Here is a 13,326-nt window from a genome sequence, read left to right as displayed (position 1 = left end):
TAAAAAAATAAAAAGAAAGAAGAACATATTTTTTGTTGTTAAAGTTTAATTTTATAGGTAAATATTTTGGAAATTTTGTGCAATATAATCATTTAACTGGGCTGAGTCTAGTTAGAGTAATTATGAATCCTATAAAATATTGCACAAGAATCATATCTATGTGGTTGCTTAGATATGTTCTTTATTCTAAAAGCTGACTACTTAAAAAAAAAAAAGGACACCATAAGACAAAGATAGATCCAATCTTTGAATTCATTCTTTATACATGCAAAAAATCATGTGGTAGGAATGACAATGATGTTACAGGTGTTTTTTTTTCCTCTCCAAGCTGTTTCATGGAACATGTGATTCTTCATTTTAGTCCAAAATTCTAGTGACCTAAATCCTGTGGTTACAACTTTAAACATCCTCAACTTGATTTAATTTGTTAACTTTAAACTACCAAATGTATCTCAAAGTCCAAAGTTGGCATCATGTTGCTTTTGTAAATCTATGCATGAGAGAGATTTCTGTGAAGATCCTAGAGAAAAAGATGCATTACTGTTTGGAATCAAATTTGTAACTAACAGGCTTACAATTTCCCCTCTGGGAAGTGTCAATTAAATGATGCACCCTTCTCCACTAGGTCTAAGTAATGCAGCCCTTTTCCACTTAATCTTGCGCATTGCACGTTGAACATGTCAGTAAATTTTGTTTTCACATAGACAAGTAGCCTTGCACTTTTCCTTGAGCAATTCATGCCCACAGCCCGCTGTTGTCTTCAAGGAACCACAGTTACTAAGGAGATCTTCATACTCACAACTATTGGCTGTAACAAAAACAGATTAGTTACATGTTATTTTCCTTAGTAGCAGCAAAACAATTCATGCTTTCAAAATGCATAGGTGTAGGGGGAGCCTGGCTGGGCAGTTCAGTTGGTTAGAGAGTCATCCCAATACACCATGGTTGCAGGTTTGATCCCTGGTCAGAGCATATGGGCATATACAAGAATCAACCAATGAATGCATAAATAAGTGGAACAACAAATCAAAGTCTCTCTAGCTCTCTCTCTCTCTCTCTCTCTCTCTCTCTCTCTCTCTCTCTCTCTCTCCCTGCCCCTCTTTCTCTCTTGTCTCAGTTGAATGCTTATGCTAATAGGATAATTCCAAGCTCTTTAGCAAATAGCACTCAGCAGTGATATATTCAACTTTTTTCTTCTTTAGTTGATTTATAGCTTTGATATCAATATTCTGAATTATAGCTTTATAAAAAGAAGGCTAACTAAAGGAGAATGAATTTGAAAGGTAAAAATCTCAGTGAATGGGTCAACTCTATTGTTTATAATTTTCATGAAAGTATCCCAATGATGAAAGACCAACAGGTTTTTTTACTTCTATTTATGAGAACTTTGAAATGATATATATGACATTTATTTTATTTTTCTCCTTTTGCAACAGTATGAACCAATTTTGTATACAGATTGAATTTTTGTCATTAAAAAGTACACAACATTACTATCAAATTATAGGGTAAGTGATCATTTGTCAAGTCAAACATTATGATTCCAATTATACTATAAAAATATGATAATCAGCATGATGAACATATTAGCACAAAATAAATTTAATATTTGGTTTGCCTGTCTTGATTGAGCCATAATATTCATCTCACATCTGTAGATTTATAATTTTCATTTTTTCAAAATACCTTGTCTAATGATATTTTGATGAAATGAACTAGTTACCAGAAACTTGTATAGTTAATATAAATGAGCTCTGCATAGTCACAAAAGCCATTGATGGTAGATGTTTCATCATGCTAGAAGTGGTAATATTCTTTTCACTACAAAACATATCTATATATATAAAAGGCTAATTTGCAAAGTATCCCCTCGGGAGTTTGAACGGGAGACCGGGAGTTCAATCGCTAGCTATGATATGCGCTGACCACCAGGGGGCTGCACAGAATGAAGGAAGGCCCTGGCTAGCAGCAAGCAACCAGGAAAGGGATGCCCAGCCGGAAGCCAGAAGGCAGGCCCTGGCCAGCAGCTGGAAGGCCCCAATCAGCCCTGATCACCAGGCAGGCCTAGGGACCCTACCCGTGCATGAATTTTGTGCACCAGTCCTCTAGTGTGAGTTATAAAAGTGTATAAAATGTTCCCTTAAACACATTCTGTTGAGGAATCTTTCTGTATTTTGCATTAAGATAGTATTTAAATTGGTAACCCTAGGAAAATTCCTAATCCATAAACAGAAAAGAAAATATCAACTCTTTATTATAACAGCAGGTAAAATCACTTCAAACTTACTGCATAGTCCATTGTTACAGTTATTGGGGCAACTGGCACAGGGTTCTCCTTGTTGGTAAGGGGTACTCTTTTTACTCACATTATTGCCACTGAAATTTAAAAAACATAGTGTCAAATATTTTTCACTTTGCTGTTTCATTTATACTCAGAGGGTAGCATTAGTCCCCAAATATACCTAGTTATTAAATATATTCAGATATGTTACCAAAAGTGAAAAAGTACAATTTCCAATGTGTAATTCAGATGGCCTCCAAATTAAGAAAATACCTCAAACATTGACCCATCTCCTTAACTTTAATTCTGTAGGTTGAACAACTAAATTGGGGTAAATGCAGTCTCAACTTTTCAGAGTATATTTCAACACTCTCTTTATCTCCAACGAGACTTGGTTAAATTGGTGAGGCAGTGCACCTCAATGTGCTGGCCAGGGTTAGAACACATCTCCTACCTAGCCAGACAGAAGAAACTCTTGGAGGCTAGGGAGTTGTAGTATGAAAGAAAATACTCAATGCTACCATATCATGTATATTTGGAAGATGATAAAATATCATAATTTCTCTGATATGTACTAGGGACAGTAAATACTTTTAGGCAGGAGCAATGATATTTAAATAGTTAGTGGCGTGTCTGGGTGGGGGGCGGTTCTCTCATCTCTGCTTCCCCTCATTATTCACTCCACCCCTCACTTCAGATGCCTCCCCTCTCACAGTCAGGCAGTGAATTTGAGTGCATTCTGCTAGGACTTTTCACTTCTTTCTAGTGGCAAGTGACTGTGAAGGCCACACTTCTCAAATGGGAGATCAAGATCCCCAGGTTATCTACAATCCCAAAATAAATCCTGTGGGAGATTTGGTTTTGGGGGTGCCCCTGTCTCTAGTCATAAGGAATTAAAGCTAAGAGATATGTTGCGATTAGGTCTTTGATATGTCCATAGGCTTTATTATGGATGACTTCAAACATATTGCTTGCTGAAGCAGCATGTCTCCTGCTATAAATCAAGACAGTATGGGGTGGTTCATTATGGAGTTGTTTTTGTGTGTGAAAACTGCTGAGGCCGGCCGGTGTGGCTCAGGGGTTGAATATCAACCTATGAACCAGGAGGTCACAGTTTGATTCCCAGTCAAGGCACATGCCTGGGTTGTGGGCTCCAAGAGGGGGTGTGCAGGAGGCAGCCAATCAATGATTCTCTCTCATCATTGATGTTTCTATCTCTGTCTCTCTCTCCATCTCCCTTACTCTCAGAAATCATAAAAAATATGTTTAAAAAAAAACTGTTGAGAAACAAAGACTTAAGATGTTAACTTTTTCTGGACTCTGAAGTATATTAAAGATCTCTTGAAAAACCATTGAAACACAAGAGAAGGAATCATTTTTTAATAGTAAAAATGTAAATGGTTTGTAGATAAACAGGAGCAGAAACATTTTTGCAGAAAAGGCAGAAATCACAATTTTTGATCCCAAATTTGCCACTGCACTACCACCCCTTGCTTAATCATCAAGCGTCATTAGGGCATGAAAGTAGTGAGAACTGATGGTATCTAATTGAGAGACATGAACACTCCACATGCTCAGGGAATAATCTTGAACACTTGGGAAAGGCAATTGTGAGAGAAGACATGGTTTTATAATTGAGAAAACAGAGCTTCAAATTTATACTTGGTCTGAGAACTTGGTCTCTTCTCTGGTAAGTTGAATGTATCTCACCTTAAAAATCATTCACCTAATAATCATTTCCAAAGAAATACTTCCCTTTACTGAAACATATGTTTTTATTCTGATTTGGCTAATATATGAAAATTTAAAAATATCAAATTGCAGATGGAAGTATTGACTTTAATCTCTAGAGTGTATACTTACGCAGGACAATAGTGGCAAACGTAGAAGTATTTTAGACTCTCTTGATTGGGGCAATAAGCAATTCCACATCCAAGACGGTAAGATGAGTACCAAACCAACTACAAATCCATAAGGGAATATATAAAGAATAATGTAAGAAAGGGAAAATATTAAAGGACAAATGCCAAATGAAAACTTGAAAAAATGTTACTACTATAGCCTGCAGCCATGTATTTTATGGAAATATTTACATTATTGAAACAAAGTCACACACTTTGAAAATATTAAATTTTTATGTGCATTCACTACTCTGTTCATTTGTAATGTTGGAAAAATACAGAGTGCACTTTCCAACCAAGAGTTGTGCAAGCCATCAAAACAAAATTATAGCTGCGGGTGAAGTACCAGTCCAATGTTACTGTATTGTACCTATTCGGGCTCTTTTCCCCAAATTGAACACTCGGATGGGTCATAATTTGAAGAAGCTTTCTATATTAGAGCATTCATGGTAGAAGTATTTTCATTGTTCCCTTTACCTGGGTATAATGTCCAACCACTGCACCGGGAGACTTTGGTCCTACACCGTAAACAAAATCGTGTCTCTCTTCAAACCAACTTTGGACTGCAATTGACCACTCATTAGGGTCACTTGACATATAGAGATTCTCACCGCATTTCGTATCTATGAAGGAACAGATCATGAGGAAAGCAATAAAGCTGCAATGGTAAAAGAAATCAACTATTTGAACACCAGGATCCCTGATATGTCTTCTGTGTTTTTTGAATAGGCTATATGATTCCATGCGTTATAGTTACACAGTCCATACAAAATACTTGACTGTTACCAAAAATTTTTTTTTAATGAATCAACATAATCAAAATATCATCCTGATTTTAAAAAGTTTCATATTTGTAAAGAAAAAAATCAGGTACAATTCCACATAATTCAACATATTTTGTGAATACAAAATAAATAATTTCAGAACACCAAATGGCTATACAATATCACAAAAGGACAGTGGATTAGAAATCAGAAAGCCTGGTTAGCTTTCCGATACATGTCACTACATCAGGTTGTGTTCTTGGGTAAGTCATTCCTTCCACATCCTAGTTTACTCATGAGCAAGTTGGGAGGAACAAATTAGATACTGCTTGAGATGTTATTTTCATAAAAATAATCAATAAGCACAAAATGGCATTTATCATAACTATTTCTCCATATACAGATACTGTGATTTTAAAAAGCCAAATATAAGTAACATTTATTCATAGTCTTAATGTAATACACCAGAAGGATCCATTATATTTTATTTGTCCACTATTATTTTATTTTTTCATTTATTCAGCAAATATTTACTAATTCACATACTGGTTTTTCGTTCCTCTGGATCACTGTGTTCTAAAGTGCACTTGTTTGCCCACTTCTGGGCATTTGCTGTTGCTTCTCTATCCCATTCCTAATTATTATAAGGAAAAAATATATACACTTAAAAGTTCAACTCCAACAAAACATATGCATTGTAATCTGATTGATAAGATTAATTTGCACTACTTCAAAACTTCTGTAGATGTATTATCTATTTGTCATTGTTCTTACAATATCTCTGATGTGTCTTTATCTGCCACAATGCCCATTTTCCAGAAAGACAGTCCATAGGTGATGTATCTAACAAGAGCAATGACTATTTATGATCTCACAGCAGCCACACCTGGGATTTTTAATGATGGAACTATTCTAAATACTGACCACCATGTGAAGTATTATAATTATACTAGCGGCCTGGTGCACGAAATTAGTGCATGGGGAGGGGGTTCCTCAGACCTGCCTGCACCCTCTCGCAATCTGGACCCCTTGGAAGACATTTGACTGCCGGCTTAGGCCCCATCCCGTAGCAGGATGGGTCCTAAACTGGCAGCCAGGCATCCCTCTCACAATCTGGGACCACTGGCTTCTAACCGCTGGCCTGCTTGCCTACCTAATCACCCCTAACCACTCTCCCTGCCTGCCTCATTGCCACTAACCACTTGCCTGCCTGCCTGCCTGATCGCCCCTAACCACTCACCTGCCTTCCTGATCACCCCTAACCACTTGCCTGCCTGACTGATCGCCCCTAACCATTCACCTGCCTGCCTGATCTCTCCTAACCCCTCTGCCTGCCTGCCTGATTGCCCCTAACCACCTCTGCTTCAGACCCCGCCACCATGACTGCATCTGGAAGGACATCCAGAATGATGTCCAGAAGGTTGTTTGGCTGTCCAGTCTAATTAGCATATTATGCTTTTATTATTATAGATTATTATTATGGATTTTGATAGTAATAAACTGGTCTAGATTAGTCCCAATTCCATTTGTAGCCCACTGTTTTCATATAGGAGATATTTAGTTTTCAGAGACTGTGCCCTGGAAAGGGTGCTATTTACCCTCAATGGCACTGATTCTTAAAGAAAGGGGGTTTATTTTAGACTAGGAAAGAGAGTGAAGAAAAAAATGTAACAGCTTCACATTTGATGCCGGATGGTCTTGTTTCTAATTCTGCCTTCCCAAATTTTTAACTCTGTAAACTTGATGAGTTGTTTAAGCATTATAAAGTAAAACTAAGAACTTCTTCCCAGAACATAACTCAAATGAAATAGCAAAACAGAGGCAGAATGTTGTAAGCCACAAAGTTCTTCACAGATGCCAACTACCAGCTTGTTCCCACCACTTCCCTTAGATTACTGATTCTTACCATCCTTAGCATGTTGCTGGCAGATGGAGAGACTGATTTCCTTAATTCATTGTGTTTATTTACAATCTCTTTTTGGATATTCGTTTGAGTGGTTAACAAAGCAGAAAAGGCTGTATCCTAAATGGAAATAAAATCGGGGTTTTTAAAACATTTTTGAAAAATATTTAACATATAAGAGTAAATAAGTTAATTCAAGGAGGCAAGGACCACTATTAAAAAGTGTTCAGTTAAGCCAATATTAGTTGTCAAGCATTGCCAATGAATCTCAGCCAAAGCTACGAAAAATAGGAAAGAAGTAACTTGAAGATTTGAGAATGGAAGTGCAATTCATGGCATGATAAAATTTTAAACATCGTTTAAGGCCACAAATGCCCATTTCTAGTTCTAGGGAATTCTTAATATGGCATATGAGTGATAATATTTTATAACCACAAAGGTGCACAATAGGAACCCTAAGACATATTCATTTACATTTGATCAGGCTGCAGCAAAGGGAATAAAGGGGAAGTCAAGGTTCATCCTGGATTTGGAGGGAACTTTGACCTGGCATGGTATCTGTATTTAGAGACAGAATGTATTTAAAATGTATTAGGGAAAGAATATTTAGTCTCAGTTGAAATGCATTCAAAATTCTATGTAACTCATTCTACCTATTGTGGTCAGATTTTATGAAATCACTCAAAAGACAATTTTTCAATATTAACAAATCTCCAAGGTAATTTGGAGGAAGCAAAGTCATCCAGTTAATGGACTCTTGCTGATTCTTTTCCTTTATTAACAGAAATATAAGTAAGGTATTAAATCAATCACCAGTACTTATTGGTTTATCTTTGTGTGTGGGTGTGTGGGGATCTAAGTCGGAAGGGAGAGTAGGGTGTTTGAATTGTTCCATAAAGTTTATGTAATTTAATGACCTAAATCTATGAATATCTAAAATACTATTTCAACATGTATTCAATATAAAAACTATTAATGCGATATTTTCCTCCCCTTTTATACTAAATCTTTTAAATCTGAAATGTATTTTACACTTTATAGTACAGCTTATTTTAGACAAGCCATATTTCAAGTGTTCAATAGCCACATGTGACTAGCAGTTACTGTACTGGACAGTCAGCCTTGGACTTTCATCTAGGTAATTGTGCTAAATGCTCTGAGCAACCAGTGAGTGCTTTGTGATGGGCCAGACACCCCCGCCCTTCCCACTCTCAAAGTGTCTTGCCATCAAAGTTGCCTGGATAGGGCTGGCATAATTTTCCACTCTAACATTACCTTTCTTTCTGCAGGTAAAGATGGAATCAGGACAGCAGCCAGAAACACCACCACTGAGAGTAAAGCCATTGCTGGGAAGTAAGTCAAAAGAGAACAAAGTAGTTCTGCATTGAAACTAATCGTACATGAGCAAGTGGGGAAAATCAATGTAGTGATCATGGTTATCTCACAGCCACTGTGACTCCCCAATTCATAATGTAACAAGAGAAGACTGCCATATGGTGAGAGTAGAATAATAGTGGAACTAACATTGTCTCTGGTAGGGACAATGTTAGGCATATATATATATATATATATATTAGGCATATATATATATGCCTAAGCGACTGTTACGACCGAACAATTGGAATGACCGGTCAGCCAGCCACTGTAACACTCACTGACCACCAGGGGCCAGGCGCTCAACACAGGAGCTGCCCACTGGTGGTCAGTGCATTCTCACAATCAACCTCCCGCAGCCCCTCCTCCGAGCCTGACCCCCTCCTATGGCCCCTCTCCCTGGCTGGCCCAATCCCCCCATTGGCCCCTATTGGGGGGGCTGGCCAGCCAACCTCTCTGGGCCCTTCCCCCCAGCGACCCTCCCCACCATAGGCCTCAATCACCGGCCAGGCTGAGGGACCCCACCCACGCACAAATTCGTGCACTGAGCCTCTAGTAAAATATAAACTGACAAACATGACTGATGCCCTTAAAGTACATATAATATATATATAATTGTCACATTTTACCTTTTTCTATTAAAGATAGTTCTAGTTCAATTGTTTCAAAGTCAGAAACATGGGAATTATTTATAGCATCTATTTTAGAATGAAATATAAAGAGTTCATTTAAGTTTCAATTTGATATAGTGAGTAAAATTTACTTGATTCAATAATAAAAATTTAACCATAAAGTTTTGAAAACCATGGATAGATTAAATATATCATTTTATCATTGGCAAAATAAAAATGATCGACAACTTGTTCACATTACAATACATGAGTCATCACTTACTGTTGGTCCTCAGAGCAGGATGCAGGATCTGCTTTACCTGGTAGAAGCAGAGAGGTGAAGAGAAGGTCAGAGCACCATATATATTTCACCTACTTGTGTTTCAGCAAATTCTGGTTGCTCCAGTAAATCTAAGTCAATAAATTTTTGAAACAAAATTTTTTATACCAATAGCTTAAAATTTCATTGCCAGTTGTCTGACCTTGTTTTTGACATTGATTCCCATGTAGCTTTTAATCTGAGTAAAGCATGCCCTTCTTCCCTAACCAACCCTCTCTTCTTAGGCACTCTAATATTTGGATGCCGCCCTTTTGGCCTAGTATATTTATAACCACTCAAGACAAGTTAATCACTTCAAAGGTAATTTCAGTCCTACTTTGTGGCTGAACTGCTGTGGCTCAGCTTTCTGTGACATTGACTTCCTAGTTAACAACTTTCTATAGCTTATTGGTTGCGAACATAGTTTTTAAAAACATCAGTGCTGGGAAACCCTCTTGGAAATTCAGTTTTCTCTTCTGTAAAATGTGGATTATCTTATCATCTATTTGCTTTGAAAACTGAAAGGCATAAAATACCTTAATATAATGCCTGGCATAGAATACTCAATAAATGGAAATTATCAATATTTTCATTATTATCCTTTATCCTGTATGGTAGTTTTCTGGGCTCCTAAGAGCTTCCATAAATGCATGTTGTTTGATTAAACTTCTAACTTCAAAAGTGTTTCTAATACCTGTATTTATTTATTTTTTTTGCATGTATGGGGGATTTTATAGTTTGCATAAATGAAAATCTAAAAATTTAAGGCACAGTGTATAACTATATAAATATTACAAGCTGGCCACTGTTGGACAAGTAAAAAAAGTAAAATTCAAGAAACATGAAACCTTCATAGGTCATTATCTTCTACTACAATCAAAAAGTTTCTAGTTTTCTAGGGAGAGAAGATTCAGATCACCTTTAGATATGTATGCCTTCACTGGATAGCCAAATATCTGAGTTGCAGGTACTATCTTAAATGAAGTTAAATACAAATTAGAGAGGAAGTGTCAGGTTAGCATGTTTTAGAGCTACTGGCAAACTATAACTTACTGTGACATTAATTACATAATCTGCTGATTAACCCTTTAAGCACTAAATTATGTAGATTTTATATCCATGACTAAAAAATTGCCATCACATGCCATACCTGAACCACCACACCATGAATCCATTAACCAAAGATTCCTAATGAAGAATTATCTTTCATAAGTTCTTCAAATTTCAGTTAAAATACTGAACTTAGTGGCCAGATGTTCACATTCATTGATTACACAGTTCCATAATAGCTCCACGGTATCTATGTTGTAAGTTTCTTTGTATTTTATATAGATACATTTAAGATTGAAAGGTTAATGCTATTTACATGGTTATTCACAGTCATTCATTTCTAAACGCTCTTTAAGTTAGTGAATAGGTTTTTAAGAGCAGCATTATCTGAAATGGGCCACACATTCTTCCTTACCCCCATTTAGTTATTAATCGGAGTCATTCAGCTCTCTCTTAAGGTTCCGAACACATATTTAGGGATATTTTCAAAATTAGTTTCTTACTCTACTTTTGTAAGTTGGCTAATAACACAGTGGGTAGAGAGATGGCCAACACAGGCAAGATAAACTGTCGGCTCTACTGTTGTTACTTTGAAGTGGTGAATGACAAGTACTTTCATTGTGCTGCCACCGCACCTTGTACAATATTTAACAGTGAGCCCCTGAAGGGTTAAGTCTTCATCTGTCCCCCGATCCCAGGATCCCACCCTCCTCTCTGAAACTCCCATAGGAGGCACTCAGGAGTGACATAACCAGGATGCCAGGTGGGTAATCACTGGGTATTGCCACTTGAAAACAAATACATTAAAAAATTCATTCAGTAACTAGTGTTTTTAACATTATGTTCAAAGTTAGGTATTTATTTTGAATAACTACTGAAAAGAGAATACAAGAGTAAGTAACCTGCATTAACAAAATGGAAACCCATGTTAATATTTGGTATTATAAACTCAATCGCCTTTCCATAAAATAGTTATTTTCAAAGAAAGAAAATTCAAAGTGCTTTTATCTTGCTCCTTTTATTACATACTCAGTGAACTATCCTTAGTATAAAATCATGACCAGCCTGTACTTAGCTCCCCTCTCTCCTCCCCCGGCCTCGATTTAGCATTTCGTGTACAATCAATAATTTATCCTTTACATCAGCCTGAGATTATTCTTACAGAAAGAAAAATGATCATTTTTTTATTCCTTTAAACCCACATGCATACATAGTTGAAAGGTTGGCTGCCATTCCCTCCTTCCCCCCACTACTTACTAATAGAAAAGTACTGTGCCCTTTGTTGCAGATGTTTTAAAACCAGGATATCAGGGTTCTGCTGGGGTGTCTACAGGAAGAGCATGGTGTATGGTTCCATAATCCTGAAACAGGGCAAAAGAGGGTATTTAACATAAAGATGTGGAGGCTCGGTAGAATCACTCATCTCCAAACTCATCGACACAACTGTTTAGTATTGTTCTCTAATATTAATTTGGTCTCGTCATTAAGACCATAATTGCCTTCTAAGATCAAACTGTTTTGATGCTCTTGTATTTTATTCAAATACTAAAAAGTAAATGTCTGCTCACACACCCGACACCCTTGGAATATCAGAACTCCTCATCTAGGCCTGTCACCCATATGCTCTTGAAAAGATAAACTCTGTAAGCAGACACCCACATAATGGGCATTTCCAACATAGATTTTGGTCACACCTATATTTCTCTTCACGTCATTTCCTGGAAGCCAGGAGATGACAGAAAGCCCAGAAGATTCAACAACCACAATTCTACTTGTTTGTGGTAATACATAGTTTCTAATAACTGCACTCAAAAGATAAGAAGCGAAACTTCTCGAGTTGACTTGTGGAAGGCCAGATTTAGAAATGACTTTAGGCTTCGGCTATGACTCAGAGCGCACCGTGTGAATAGAATGATTTATCGTGAAGATAGGCAAAGAGTTTCAATAGGACTCACACAGACAGGCACATGAAAGCCTCTGGCGAATGGGCACTAAGCAACACAGAGAAACACTCTACCCGGCGCACTGATTCAGCCAAGGATGGGTACCAGAGGGACAGAGTACTAAGGCTCACAAGACCCCTCACGTCACAGATCGTCCTCTCCCCTCTCTTTACCCCACCTCCCCCGCCCTGGTCATTTCCAATTTCCCAGCCTGTTCTACTTCCTACCCTGGCTCCTGGGCCCAGATCTTCCTGCTTCAGGGCCAGAGCCAGGGACGGGCTGCAACTGGCCCCTCCTACGGCTGCTGTGCGGGTGAAACGGCCAGTCAGCCACGTGGGCGCCACGTCACAGGGCTTTGTGCTGCAGTGCAGTCAGGCTAACCCGGTTCTCCCCCCAACTCTCCCCAGCTCCCTCCAGGGCTGCCCTGGAGAAAATCCTACACATTCTCCCTTGTAAACAGCAGAGATCTGCTTTTCTCTCACTACCGTGATGAGGAAGGTACATGTCTGCTCACACACCCGGACAGTACAAAGAGGATGGCGTTGTAGCAGGATTTAAAATGCCCAGGGCGTGGCTGAAAAGCAGGTGTCCCTTTACAGACAAGATCCCCTGAGTCAGAGCGGGCCAGAATTTAAAGAACAGACTGGAAACGTCTATTGATACCTAAGTTTTCAGTGCTATACCAGCGTGATGGGAACAGTGAGCTCAGGGTTACATAGATCAAGTTGGCATTTCGCGGGTTTGCTCATAAACACTCTATGTCCGTGTCCTGCTTTATTCTTTCCGCACCTGTTTTGTTGTCAGGAAATTCAAAGACAGTCACAGGAACACAGGACCGAGTCTTAGGAAAATGCCCAGAATTCCTGATGGAAGTCTGCTGGCTTCCAAGTTCAGCAGGTATATGGGGTGTGGTTTGAAGCTGTGTTGCCTCTCTTCACAGAGGGCAGGTGGTTAATAGATACGTTTTCTGCTATGCTTAGTTGTTTTCAAGATTTAAAGGAATGAGTTAATATATTACTTAGAGCAGTGGTTCTCAACCTGTGGGTTGCGACCCCTTTGGGGGTCAAATGACCCTTTCACAGGGGTCGCCTAAGACCATCAGAAAACACATATATAATTACATATTGTTTTTGTGATTAATCACTATGCTTTACTTATGTTCAATTTGTAACAATGAAAA

At 38.1% G+C, this 13,326-nt stretch overlaps 1 protein-coding gene across 1 annotated transcript; it reads right to left on the bottom strand.

Annotated features, from left to right (window-relative positions):
- Positions 1–209: 209 nt before the first annotated feature.
- Positions 210–12,491, bottom strand: LOC118660306 (cysteine-rich secretory protein 2-like). Its single transcript, XM_036317540.1, has 10 exons — positions 12,374–12,491; positions 11,461–11,564; positions 9,118–9,154; positions 8,125–8,195; positions 6,853–6,969; positions 5,493–5,580; positions 4,660–4,805; positions 4,145–4,242; positions 2,288–2,376; positions 210–808 (listed from the first exon to the last, which is right to left on the bottom strand). Exons 4-10 carry the CDS (start codon positions 8,191–8,193, stop codon positions 681–683), a joined length of 735 nt encoding a protein of 244 aa, XP_036173433.1. The 5' UTR covers positions 8,194–8,195; positions 9,118–9,154; positions 11,461–11,564; positions 12,374–12,491; the 3' UTR covers positions 210–680.
- Between the last annotated feature and the right edge of the window lie 835 nt (positions 12,492–13,326).

The sequence above is a fragment of the Myotis myotis genome, unplaced genomic scaffold (genome assembly GCF_014108235.1).
Source record: "Myotis myotis isolate mMyoMyo1 unplaced genomic scaffold, mMyoMyo1.p scaffold_m19_p_7, whole genome shotgun sequence".
NCBI classification, from domain to species: domain Eukaryota; kingdom Metazoa; phylum Chordata; class Mammalia; order Chiroptera; family Vespertilionidae; genus Myotis; species Myotis myotis.
This window is presented reverse-complemented; position numbering and strand designations above follow the sequence as displayed.

Coding starts and splice junctions, on each gene's coding strand:
- LOC118660306 (XM_036317540.1), bottom strand. CDS start 8,193: ATGGCTTTACTCTCAGTGGTGGTGTTTCTGGCTGCTGTCCTGATTCCA. Junction 5,581..6,852: donor CCAGCAACATGCTAAGGATG/GTAAGAATCAGT, acceptor TATAATAATTAG/GAATGGGATAGAGAAGCAAC. Junction 4,806..5,492: donor TCCAGAGGAACGAAAAACCA/GTATGTGAATTA, acceptor GTTCCTTCATAG/ATACGAAATGCGGTGAGAAT.